Below are 14,582 nucleotides of genomic sequence, written 5' to 3' on the forward strand. Positions count from 1 at the left end.
TCTGAGTGGTTGTTAATGTGCTACTTTGTGGTTGCTAGGATGCTCTGAGTGGCTGCTATGGGGTTTCTGCAGTGGCTAAAGTGGTTGCTAGTGTGCTCCTATGCAATTGCCAGGGTGTTCTGAGTGGTTGTTAGCTTGTTGCTATGTTGTTTTGGGTAGTTGTTAATGTGTTTTGAGTGGTTGTTACTGTACTACTATGGAGTTGCTTAAAGGTATGTGTTCTGAGTGGTTGTTAGCATGCTGCTATATGGTTGCAAGGGTGTTCAGGGTGGTTGCTATGATGTTGCTATGTGGTTACTAGGGTATTCTGAGGGGTGGTTAGCATGCTGCTATATGGTTCCTAGGGTGCCCTGATTTATTATTAGCAATGCTACTATGCAATTACTAGGGTGTTCTAGATGGTTATAATGGTGTTGCTATGCAGTTGTTAATGTGTTCTGAGCTGTCGTTAGTGCACTGCTATGCAGTTTCCAGGGTGTTCCGAGTGGTCATATATGCATTGCTATGTGGTTGCTAGAGTGTTCTGGGTGGTTGCTGGGGCATAGCTATACAGATCATAATGTGTTTTGAGTGGTTGCTAGTGCACTGCTATGCATTTTCCAGGGTGTTCCGAGTGGTCATTTATGCATTGCTATGTGGTTGCTAGGGTGTTCTGGGTGGTGGCTGGGGCATAGCTATACTGTTAATAATGTGTTCTGAGTGGTTGCTAGTGCACTGCTATGCAGATGCTTGAGTGCGGTTGTTAAATCGGATTTAAATATGCAATTTTTCCATTTCCTTTTAATTGCTTATAAAATGTATAGCACGCCCCTCCTCAATAAGCTGCATTTTTGGGCAACATTCATGTCCATAGGAGAAACGGTGCGTAATGAGTTTAATGTTTATGGTTAGGGATAAGGGTTTGTTTAAATCCTTAACCCAAAGTATGAGCAACAGTAACAGTTAAGCTTGCCAAAGCAAGCACCACTTATTAAATTGAGCTGCATTATAAACATAGCTATGGGTAGACACTGAACTCAAAAACCTCTTAAAATAAAAACTCTACTAATCTCAGAGCCGAAAAAGAACAAAAGCCGGCTTACTAACATATACAAGTCATGAAAAAACATCTAAAGTTACAAGGCACAGATTGTCCATGCTGTACTGCTCTGATAAGGGAGGAATGAGCCAAGGAATATCCTGGTGTTGTGTTGTAGACCCTGCTGGAGTGCAAATAAATGCACCAGGTAATTCTGCATCAACAGGGGCTTTTGTGTACCTCTGCAAAACCCAGCAGATAAAAAATGGGTTCTGGAAATGTGTAGTGTAAGGGATTTCAGTGAAAGACAGCATGAAAAAGGAGAAACAGAGAGAGAGGGATTGATTGATAGAGAGTGGGAAAGAGAGCGAGAGCTGATATAGGGGATAAAAAGGGAAAAAGCCTCAATTCCATGTGAGAATGGCAACCATTTGACCCTTTCAATTGGATCCAGAGAAAAAGAGCGAGATTTAGAGCCCCGGCTAAGTGAAGCACTGCTAAAGGCCAGGGCTTGGCTGCCAGTCAGATATTCACTGAATGAAACTGAGGCTAAGCTAGTAGAAACTGCTGGGGCTGTAAAAGCTGGGCGCATAGTCACAATGTGTGTGCGTGTGTGTGTGTTTATCTGAGGGCAAACATGATGCTTGGTTTGTTGTGAACAAAATAGAATCCTGATAGGTGTTGCCATGTTGGGTCATTGTGGTGTCTGTGTTTGAAATGAGGTGTAACAACGTCTACAAAAGAGGTGAATGGGCTCTCTGGTTTTGAGCACAACCAAAGTAAACACAACCACACAAAGCCCCAACACAAGGACTTACAGTAGGTCACTGGTCTGTTAGACAAGTTGGATTGTTTCAAAATAAAATGTTAATGCTAGCAAGGCAAGATTAACCATATGGGCAACTGGGCACACGTCCAGGTACCACGTCCAAGGGAGCACCATACGATGGACTTTTTTAAAAATTGTCTTAGGTACATTTAAATTGAATGGTTATTAAAGTTTAGTACCATTAATGAAGTGTGTGTCAAAGTGGTCACTTTTACTTTTGTCAGTGCTGTCCAGGATGGGCCAATCACAGTTGTTTATTATTACTGGATGATGATTTAAAAAAAATGCTTTTATAGATACTGCTGTGGCAGATTTCCATTCACAGGTACGAAATTGCAATTATCAGTTTTTATAAAAAATTACAATCCAGAGAATTTTTTTCCAATGAGATATAAAATGGTGTTGAATGCATGAGTTCATGCCCAGGGGCACTAAGGAGTCTTAATCCCACCTTGAATGTTAGGTGATGAAAAATGTATTGTCTGTCGAAGAGTAATTAGGAACAGGGTTATTAGTTTTAAATGTATAACTTAGATTTAATTTCTAATTGTTTTTCCTCTATTAAGTTTTTACTCTATGAGTTTTAGTTTTTAGTATTCAAAGTTTATTTGTGATTTTGTTTTTGTTTAACTTCTATCATTTAACTTTTCAACAACATTAAACTTCTCAGGACTGTCTGGTGTTATTACCTTAATGAAGGCGTGTTGTAAAGGTATCCAATTTTATAATCTACTGTGTATCAAAAATGAACCAGTTTGTGGTTATTTTTATTTGATTAATTATTTGTATTATTTCACTAAGCTTTGGAGTAGGGCTGGGCAATATGGCTACAACAATGATGTTACATTTTACTATATTTTACATATATTTTACATTATATTATATTTAATATACTGTACTATACATCATATCAATGATATTATATTTTACAGCCTTTAACCAATATTAAAATAATATCTCAATAACTATGTCCTTGCTCTAAAATGGCCTAAAAGTATTTTATTTTATAAAAAAATTTTCAGAAAATAAAAAACATATTTATTTGGAAAAAAGTTGACCATTATTATTATAATTATTATTTTGAGGAATACATTTTATTTGATGCTTTTTTGATTCTTTGTGAATCCCAACAAGGAAGGAAAATGAAATTAGTTTTAGGAGATGTACTGGCAAAATAAAAAGCACATCAAAATTATCATGATATTCACGACATGGCTTCATTTTATATTGCCAGCAAACTAAACATGATAATATTGTGAATATTCATTATGCCACCCAGCCATACTTTAGAGTCTTGAACATCTATTTTAGATTATTTTAATAAGTTATTATTCATAAGATACGTTTTTATTTTTATTTCTGTTAACGAAAACTTTTTCATCAAGTTTTCATTGTAGTTTTCATTAACGATAGCAACAATATTGGAAAACTCGTGGAGAGTTTGGATCTGGTTTTTATTGTTGTCTGAAGTTACAGTTACAATCCTGTGAACACTTTCTCACATTAGTTTTAAAATCATGGCATGCAGACCTGCTTTGTTGGCTGCACATGCAGCATGTCGTTTAGGTATAAAAATGTTCTCTTACGCTCTGCATTTTCAATCACCTAACATTTGTGGAAACCATTAATGCTCGCCATGTTACCCTGCCAGAAAATGTCTGTCCTATAATTCTATGGAGTGTATGTGAATGCTGGAGACATGTTTGACCTGGGCTAATTTTTCATGTCAATATTTCACAGTTCTTAAGTCATATTACCATAAAAACCCTACTGTAATCTGACCAAATCGCTAATATAGGCCACAACTTTCTTTTAAACTAGTAGTATCACACCTGCACTGGTTTTGTAATCTATCCTAAACCAAGAGACAAACCCAGATTATATTACAGTAGAAAGATGCTAAGCTGTCTTTTTGACAGTTGCTTTAGCAGATTTGTGACTATTGTGTGTGTAAACCAGATTTAAGGTCTAGCGTTGCAAATTAGCTTAGCCCTAAATCATTTATAATGCTGTACCTGGCACCATCTATTTGGCTCCTCCAGTAAACAAACAAATTAGTCACAATAAAATGCTTTTATGTCATATCTCCTTTTGTCTCTATGTGAATGTACAGCATCCAGATGAAGGCCTTGTAATCTTGTCTGTTTGCTTGGAAGTCAACAAAGAAGGTGAGACAATCTGCATGTGAATGCACCACCGTTAAAATATGGTTTACACTGTGTCCTAACCAGGTGAATCAACACCGTGATAAAATAAATCTTTTCCATGTTAAATAGAGTTTTTTTCCTAACCAGCTGCACGACACACGACGAGCAACAGCAACAGGGCTTTCAATTTTTGGAATGGTTTCTATTTCTGCGACGTCGTGCCAGGCAGTGCAGTCAACAAATGGGTCTCAAATTATTTTTATTGCAGTATATTAAAGCCAGCATCTCAATTGCCGGTTCAGAACAACATAATTTTGGTCAAAGGTGTCGCACACCTACCGAATGCTGTGCTTGAGTTCTCATTCTCTTCAGACAGAACTCTGTCACACAGTCTCACACACACACACACACACACACACACACACACACACACACACACACACACACACACACACACACACACACACACACACACACACACACACAAGATCAGAATGGCAGTGGGGAGACATACCGGCTCATTCAAAATTTCTCTCTGCTTCCCTGTCACATGGAGATCGGCGAAATAGCATCAGGAGTACCGTGTAAAATAAACAATCGGAACAGACTTCGTAAAGTAGCTTTTCCCTGTGTATGTGTGTGATTGAGTTATCCCCCTCTGGGCTTGCCGTAGAAAGCGCTACAGAGCTTATGTGAGAAAATGAGCTGACTTTTACATCTGCAATTGCTGTTTTCCTAATTTTAGTGTATGTATATAGTGATGTCGCATCATGCCTGGTGTGGACAGATAGATCCAATCAGTGTTGCCAACTACTTTCAATGAAAAGTGGCTAAAGCCTGCTAAAAAAGTCGATAAAAGTCACTAGATGACATCATGCGTCAATTAGCATATTCATGATGCCATCATGTCGTATTTGCATTCTGCCTTTCTGTTTGCTTCTCTCCTACTATCTGTGCTCACATACTCTACCGCCAAATTCCCAATAAAGCTGTTCTCATGTATATATTCGTTCTGTTTCTGTTGTCAGACAATGGAAATAGTGACTGAAACGCTGCCCATTAAGACTAAATGTTAACCAGTTGTCACTTCAAAGCAAATTCCAAGCTGCTGCTCTGCACTGATAAAATCCTGATTTTATAACATGAGTTAAAGACAATGGCTGTGCTGTGATTTCGGCTATATTTACATTTAAATGATCACTCAGAGAGAAAGTTAGAAGTGGCAGAATGTCTTTTTCTCTCACACAGCCTCCATCTGTGTAACAGTGAGTGATAAGCAAGAAATTAATGGTCAAATTAAATTGTTTAAATTAAAACAAAGGAGGAGAAAACCATAGAGATTATTGATTGGTTCTTGGCAACTCTGTTTGCACATGTGCAGCTCATTCACGTCTGTGTCAGCTGCCGTGCAGTCAACTGAATGTACTGCTCCTCTGTCTGCAAGCACGACCTCGCGCAGCAGTACTGGCGGTACTGGCGACTCTTCTATGGAAAGTAGCAAAAATGTGTCCAAATAGTCGCTAAAGGGGTCTGAAAAGTTGCTAAATCTAGTGACAAAGTCGCTAAGTTGGCAACACTGGAGTGAACTGCATGAATTGCTGGAATCGCATCACATCTTGTTAGGACAAGTTGTCATACTTAGACCCACTGAGAAAATTACATTCCAAATTGATGATGTTTGATATTGTCATTGCCATGACAATGTGGCATGTAGGTCAGATTAGCTTTCAATCAATCTGACTACGGTCCAAAACCATTCAGTACATCACCCTGCATCGCTCATCTCAATTAACTTACGGAAAGACCAAAGGCACGTCCCCTGTGCACGAGCAAAATTGTTTCAGGGATCTGCTAAGAAAATGCAGCCTCTTTTTTTTTTTTTCACAGGAAATTATAGTGCTGTCACGTGCAACAAAAAGGCACGAATAATCATGGACCTATATCGCAATTCAGATGCCATGGATAAAATATAATCTGACCCCGGGATATTGGATGTCTTGTTTGCAAATGTGGACACTGCATTAGAAAAAAAAGTGTCACTCACCGTCCTCCATCTTGGCATCTTCCTCCTCCTCATGGCCGTCATTATCTGTGAGAAAGAACGGAGGGGTCAGAAGCTACAATAGCAAACCCAACATGATCAAAAAACAGCCTGGTGTATGCGAATATTTGCGGGCTCATCCTTATTTGTGGTGTAACGAGAATTTAGCAAAGCAGGAAAACAATACATCTATTTACAGCAATGGCCCTTTGCGAGAACTAAGAACAGGCCTGAACAGGAAACAGGCAGAACAAGCATTGTTTTTACATTAAATCCAAGGTTTCTCTAAGGATTGAAAATATGTGGTTTGTTGAGTCCCTCAGGCAGTTAGTTCTAATGAAAGCTGAGCAGAGACAAGCCGAGAGCTCACAGTATGTTTGATCTGGATTGATGTATTATTTGAGATCAGGCTGCAATAAAACGCTTATCTGTGGAAAGACAATCGTGCTGTTTGATATTATCCAAGCAGCAAATAAATTTACCATTTGGAGAAGCATCCAGAGTTTCAGATGAGGAAGCCTGCCAATAGTAGTGGTTCTCAGCTGGTTTGCTTCAGGTAGCAGATTACACATCAAAGATTAAGTGGTGACCCAAACACTCTGATGTTTAATGGAACATGGCGCTAACAAGTGACCTGGCAGAATCGAGCTGATTTCAGGATACTGGAACAATCGGTAGCAACATGCTGACTTCCGTGTGAACATGTTGGAGACCAACCAATTAAAGACAGAGTTTCAAATCGATAAAATATAGGCAAAACATTTTAGCTAACCTACTATCCCTTTGTGAACGTTTTTGTACAGGCCAACTTGTACAAGATCTCATACTAATATACTTTGCAAACATTTACCCTCCCTTTTTACCTTTTATTAAAACCTCCTTTTATTCTGAGGTCCCAAATAAACATGAATAAATAACTAGTTGCATATTATTATTTGCATTTAACATAGTTTTTTCTTCCTAGCTGCACAACCATATCAAAACTGACTTATGACCCATTTTTGCATCCCACCAGTTGAGGGGCACTGTCCGAAAAGTCAAGTGATTTGATCTAACAGTAGGTAAGTACTAAAGTGAAAGGACAAGTATTTCAGACCTATCACCAGTCTGTTAGCTGAATACGCAGAGATCAGCATCCCTTCAGTGCTCAGATCCCTTTTATCCTCTTCTCTGTTGTTCACTTTCATCGTCCCTTGTGCAGGTCTACTGGTCTCTTTAACCCTGCTGTGTCTCCGGCTCTCTTCCTTTTCTTTTCTTGTACTTTTGTTCTTGTTCCACACTTTTTTATACACTCCCAGCTCAAATTCTTGCCAAAAAGAAAATATGCCCCCTGAATTTTGAATCTCTTTCTCTTTTTCCTGCATGAAACTCTTCTCTGCTCTTGTATGATGCCAAACCTACTGGACCTGAAGCAAGACGTCAGCAGCCAAGGCTGTTCCCTGGTTGGTTAAAGATCGTTAATCATCCCTGACATCTGTTAGCTATTACCACAAACCAAACAGGTTCCAATTCATACACTGCTATCTCTTAATTATATATATTCTGCCAGACTTCATCTGTATTTCAAAATATTTTATCAAAATATTTTTTTACAAGAAATGTGACTTTGAAAATCTGGTTTGATTCAAAGGCCATTTTTTAGGTTACAAAATTGTAAAGGCTATACAAATTATGCTTGAAAATAACAAGTATTAAAACTATTTAAAATATTCTACAAATAAGAAAAAACTAACTGCTTCTAGATTGAAACTTCTACTGTTATTCTATTTGTTTCCTTGTCTCATTCATATCCCGAGGTTACCAGAGACGGCCAGTCCAGCTTGGTGTCGGTCTCCATTGCTACGTGTCGCTGAGTGATGATGACAAACTACAGCCGGTGCTAGCCAGACATCAATTCAGTCTTTTGACTTCAGAGGATGAACTGATGCCAGCTCCAACTGTAAGACATCGGATACTTCATATGCTACTGTCTGAACCTTGGACCCCAAAAACCTCACCGAAATGACCTGCTGGTTGAACTGCAATACACCACATTGATCTCTGCCTGCATCACCTTTGCCTATTGATGGACTACACTCTTGAAATGGAATACATAGACAATAATTTAATTGCCAACAAAAGCCTTCATCATCCAACTAACAAAGGACAATGCATCAATGTGAACTTCTGCAGTTAATACGGGATGGACATCAAAGACAGTAGTCATTAATCTTAGAGTTGTAAACAAAAATTCTTTAAACACTGGACCTTAAGGTTTACTTCATTAACAAATTTAAAACCATGACTTGCACTGCAGACAAATAACTAATATTAGCATTATATTCATGATGTTAGCCAGAGGGGAACTGGCCCCCACAGTGAGCCTGGTTTCTCCCAAGGTTATTTTTCTCCATTAAACAACATCTTATGGAGTTTTGTGTTCCTTGCCACAGTTGCCTTCAGCTTGCCCACATGGGATCTAAATACAATTATTATTTAATTATTATTATTATCATATTTAAGCAAACTACACTCACTCTAAGACTTTATAGATATTACGGTTGCATTTGATTCCCTGTAAAGGAATGGAAGATGTGTGTTGTGAAAAGTGCTAAACAAATAAAAAATGACTTGACTTGAGGTAAGACCTTTTCTTAAAAATAGCTTTGTTTTTTCATTTTGTAAGCTTCTAGCAGATCTCATCAGCATGTCAACCTCACAGCCAGGCACATGGTCACACACTCATATATCCTGCTTCTAGCAAATGCTTCCGCTTTGATGAAATGCTCCTGTCATCTGTTCACAAGAGAAACACTGTCAAATCTCCCTCTGGGTGGAGGGGCCATGTTTCTCTTTTTGTTCAACACAGAATAAAAGCAGAGCGAGCATTTATCTGGGGAAGAGAGGGGGGAAAAACTTACATCATAACATACTGAGTCATGCTGGACAAGGAGCAAATCCTCTGGACAACCTTCAGAGAACAAGTGCCCTCCCTGCAAAAATGTTGCCAGCTGATTATACAATATCACAATGAAATTGCTGTAAATGTTATGCACTGCTATGCTGTCGCGTGCTGTATTTGCACTTTAATTTATGCTAAATGCACAATGTGAGATGTTTGTGCTCGATGCATTTTTGTGCTTGAAAGGTAGGGGAGACCGAGGGCAAATTTGTCAAAAGTTCTTGAATCATAAACAAGCATGAATGTTCTTATTCAGCATATGTTTAGTCAAGTGAAGTTCACATTGTGAGAAACCCAATTAATGGTACAAATTATTATAATAAATGTTTTTTGGAGGTCTACTATTTTTCTTCTGCTTTAAGTTATGTTGCCTTGGAATTTAAACTTATGTCTATTTTATATCAAGTTTATTGATGAAAAAATGGTTCACACACCTTCTGACCAATACATTTCCATTTTTCCAGGATTCTTCTAGTTGCTCATACTGGATACACACACACACATATACATACATATATATATATATATATATTTATATATATACACATACACAGGTGAAACTCGAAAAATTAGAATATCGTGCAAAAGTTCATTAATTTCAGTAATTCAACTTAAAAGGTGAAACTAATATATTATATAGACTCATTACAAGCAAAGTAAGATATTTCAAGCCTTTATTTGATATCATTTTTATGATTGTGGCTTACAGCTTATGAAAACCCCAAATTCAGAATCTCAGAAAATTAGAATATTACATGAAATCAATAAAAAAAGGATTTTAAATACAGAAATGTCGGCCCTCTGAAAAGTATAATCATGCATATGTACTCAGTACTTGGTTTGGGCCCCTTTTGCATTAATTACTGCCTCAATGCGGCGTGGCATGGATGCTATCAGCCTGTGGCAGTGCTGAGGTGTTATGGAAGACCAAGATGCTTCAATAGCGGCCTTCAGCTCTTCTGCATTGTTTGGTCTCATGTCTCTCATCTTTCTCTTAGCAATGCCCCATAGATTCTCTATGGGGTTCAGGTCAGGCGAGCTTGCTGGCCAATCAAGCACAGTAATACCATGGTCATTGAACCAGGTTTTGGTACTTTTGGCAGTATGGGCAGGTGCCAAGTCCTGCTGGAAAATGAAGTCAGCATCTCCATAAAGCTTGTCTGCTGAAGGAAGCATGAAGTGCTCTAAAATGTCCCGGTAGACGGCTGCGTTGACTCTGGACTTAATAAAGCACAGTGGACCAACACCAGCCGATGACATGGCTCCCCAAACCAACACAGACTGTGGAAACTTCACACTGGACTTCAAGCATCTTGGATTGTGTGCCTCTCCATTCTTCCTCCAGACTCTGGGACCTTGGTTTCCAAATGAGATACAAAATTTGCTCTCATTAGAAAAGAGGACTTTGGACCACTGAGCAACAGACCAGTTCTTTTTTTCTTTAGCCCAGGTAAGACGTTTGACATTTGAAGCCCATGTCCAGCACCCGTCTGTGTGTGGTGGCTCTTGATGCAGTAACTCCAGCCTCAGTCCACTCCTTGTGAAGCTCCCCCACACATTTGAATGGCCTTTTCCTGACAATCCTCTCCAGGCTACGGTCATCCCTGATGCTTGTGCACCTTTTCTTCCACACTTTTCCCTTCCATTTAACTTTCTATTAATGTGCTTTGATACAGCACTTTGAGAACATCCAACTTCTTTTGCAATTACCTTTTGAGGCTTTCCCTCCTTGTGGAGGGTGTCAATGATGGTTTTCTGCACAACTGTCAGGTCAGCAGTCTTCCCCATGATTGTGAATTCAACTGAACCAGACTGAGAGACCATTTAAAGGCTCAGGAACCCTTTGCAGGTGTTTAGGATTAATTAGCTGATTAGAGTGTGACACTTTGAGCCTACAATACTGAACCTTTTCACAATATTCTAATTTTCTGAGATTCTGAATTTGGGGTTTTCATAAGCTGTAAGCCATAATCATCAAAATTATATCAAATAAAGGCTTGAAATATCTTACTTTAATTGTAATGAGTCTATATAATATATTAGATACACCTTTTAAGTTGAATTACTGAAATTAATGAACTTTTGCACGATATTCAAATTTTTCGAGTTTCACCTGTATATATATATATATAATAGGGCTGTCGATTTAACGTGTTAATTCAGTGCGATTAATGTTATTAAAAATAACGCGTAAAAAAAAAATTACGCATTTAATCGCAATGCCACCAGACTGTAATAAGGAAGATTCCTGAGAAATGCAAGTTTGTAGTACCACCTATTTACTCCAGAGGGCAGTAATTGAAATTTCAGCTGTATGAGCAACATGCAGTTTATACAGTGAAGAAAACCACCATCCAGCAGACAGCACAATACAAACATACGTTACATTCTTGCGTTCAAACAACTTGGAGCGCAAATTCGAACTTTAGGGGATCTCAAGATGTGTTCTAAGTATTAAACTATATTTAACTTGACACAGTGACCTAAAACATTTTTGTTTATGATGCAACGCACCCGAGACGCTACACAAGCATGTCTAATGCAGGTGTAAATTGACGGGTCCTTAAACAAGCCTTCATAATAAATCTCCAACTGATTGACAAATTCACTTGTGTAATGGATTGCTGTGAACTGTGTGCCAATGATTGACTTATGATCAATAATAAGGTAGTAAACAATACATTGTATTCTAAAGCCACTTTTTGTATTGTCTTCTTAATGATGAACTCTTCTGCCACAAGAATGTAAAGAATTGTAATTATCTGAATATTTTGTATTTATATATCTACATTTTTAAATATTTAAAGATAACTATGTATAATTTCATCATTATATATTGATTTATTGTTATATGAGGGGCTAAGCAAATATTTGTATATGCGATTAAATGCGATTAATCTCGATTAATTAATTGGGACACCATGTAATTAATTTGATTAACAATTTTAATCGATTGACAGCTCTAATATATATATATATATATATATATATATATATATATATATATATATATATATATATATAAAATTGTATTAAGATTGCTTTCACAAAGAACCATTTCTTGTCGAAGGAAAATGTTAGAACTGAGCATAAATAGAATAATTAATATTTACTATAGAAATTGCCATGACTTTTTAAAATGGTATTCCTTTCCATGTCTTTTCAAGTTACCGAAGACTTTGTCAGTTCTAATCAGTCTGCCATTCTCTGTTGACCTTGCTCATCAACAAGGCATTTCCATACGCAGAACTGCCCCTTCCTGGATGTTTTTTGTTTTTGGCATCATTCTGAGTAAATTCTAGAGACTGTTGTGTGTGAAAATCCCAGAAGATCAGCAGTTACAGAAATACTCAAACCAGCCCGTATGGAACCAACAATCATTCATGCGATTATCTAATCAGCCAATCGTGTGGCAGCAGCGCAGTGCATAACATCATGCAGAAACAGGTCAGGAGCTTCATTCATTCAGGTCATGTTCACATCAACAATCAGAATAGGGAAAAAATATGATCTCAGTGGTTTCGACAGTGGCATGATTGCTGGTGCCAGACTGGCTGGTTTGAGTAATTCTGTAACTGCTGATCTCCTGGTATTTTCATGCACACCAGTGTAGTGGTAATTTTCTCCCCAGTTTGGCATGCCCAATTCCCAATGCGCTCTAGGTCCTCGTGGTGGCGTAGTGACTCACCTTAATCCGGGTGGCGGAGGACAAATCTCATTTGCCTCCGCATCTGAAACCATCAATCCGTGCATCTTATCATGTGGCTTGTTAAGTGTGTTACCACGGACACTTGGCGCATGTACAGGCTTTACACTATTCTCCGCAGCATCCAAGCACAACTCACCACATGCCCCAATGAGGGCAAGAACCACATTATAGCGACCACGAGGAGGTTAACCCAACGTAACACTACCCACCCTAGCAACCGGGCCAATTGGTTGCTTAGGAAGCCTGAATGGATTCACTCAAAATGCCCACAGTCTTTAGATTTTACTTGGGTACCAAAAACAAAAAACATCCAGTGAACGGCATTTGTACGGATAGAAATGCCTTGTTGATGAGAGAGATCAACAGAGAATGGTTAGACTGGTTCCACCAGACAAAGTCTATGGTAACTCAGATAACCGCTCTGTACAATTGTGGTGAGAAGAATAGCATCTCATAATGCTGTTCTGAGATGCAGGTTGGCACTGTTTTGGCAGCACGAGGGGGACCTACACAATATTAGGCAGGTGGTTTTTAATGTTGTGGCTGATCGGTGTATATAAGGAATTATATTTTATTAAAGTATCTGGTTGAAGACTGCTCTTGTCTTGAATAATGTTTTTACTAAAAACATTTAATGCATTTTAAAGAATTATAATGTAGGTACCACTTAAACTACTTCTTTTAACACATTATTCCTGACAGCTAAATTAATTAGTATCATAATGATATTCAGTAATGTAAGTTGTAAGTATGATCATACGTATTAAATATATATTATTACTTTGAGATGTCTCATTTGAAATACAGAGGGTTAATATTTTTGGTTTGCCACCAACCACTGTTATAATTATTTCCCCATAAAATTCTGACATCTTGTATTAGATGTAATATTACTGTAGGCAGATTTGTATGTTTCTTTTATAGTTGTCTGTAAGTTATGAAGGAAAATGTAAAAAAAAAAAAAAAAGGTCTACAATTGCCCACAGGCCCTAGATATTTTTTTTTCTTTTCAAATCAAACAAATGCTGCAGGGATTATGAACGCTAATAAAATAGATGTCTAAACAACTTGGAGAGGAACAAGACACATGTAAGCCAGCTAATTCCATTGACCAGATGGACCGCATACACACAGACACCAACATACATCCTTTCCCTCTGCTCCTCAAGGTGAGCCAGACATGGGCCCCGAGGGCCGAACAGTGTGCTGGAACATGTTGTCTTTCAATCTGCTTGTGTCTGAAAGCATTTTATTCAGTTCCAGGGCCTCCCAAACCAATCAGTTACTTTAATCAATCAATTAGAGCACTGGGGTATGATGAAAACCATCTTGTACACCCCGACCCACCCCAAATAGATTAAAAATCCAGGTTGAAGAAAAAAAAAAAAGCAAATAATACCTAATTGAGAGGATGTACTGCTACATGGGCAACACAAAATTAAAATCTGATTGCACTACAAACAGACAGATTTAATGGCAATATAAATGCTTTTACATTATAGGGCAACAAAAATGGCTTCTCTTAAGCAAAGGTTGTGTTACCCAAAATCTTCCATCATTGACAGAATAATAAAAAATAAAAAAACATCGATGGATAGTTCAATGCCCATAAATTCAACAACACTTCCAGCATCAGCCACTCTTGGACAGTGATTCCAATTTCGGTAAGCACAGACCGATTTCAGAAGCAGAACTTACAACCGAATACACAATGTAATCTGTCTAGCAAAAACGCAGGGTCTGTTGTCTTTTTTCTTTACATTACGAGAACAAAAGAAAAAGAAAAGTCAAGAACCCACAACACAATGCTTGGTAAGCTTAAAAGAGCTCTAGCCATAGAAGTTCTTGCAATATCAATGTCACATTAAAAACACCAAGCGTTAATATATTTTTCTGA

At 38.0% G+C, this 14,582-nt stretch overlaps 1 protein-coding gene across 1 annotated transcript in view; it reads right to left on the bottom strand.

The window, feature by feature from the left end:
* The window catches only part of LOC127618298 (neurofilament medium polypeptide-like), a 741,913-nt gene that overhangs the window by 49,178 nt on the left and 678,153 nt on the right, over positions 1-14,582 (bottom strand). The window contains exon 8 of the mRNA XM_052090681.1: positions 6,039-6,083. Coding sequence (XP_051946641.1) covers positions 6,039-6,083 — 45 coding nt within the window. The remainder of the gene's footprint in view (positions 1-6,038; positions 6,084-14,582) is intronic.

Source organism: Xyrauchen texanus, chromosome 24 (genome assembly GCF_025860055.1).
Source record: "Xyrauchen texanus isolate HMW12.3.18 chromosome 24, RBS_HiC_50CHRs, whole genome shotgun sequence".
NCBI lineage: Eukaryota > Metazoa > Chordata > Actinopteri > Cypriniformes > Catostomidae > Xyrauchen > Xyrauchen texanus.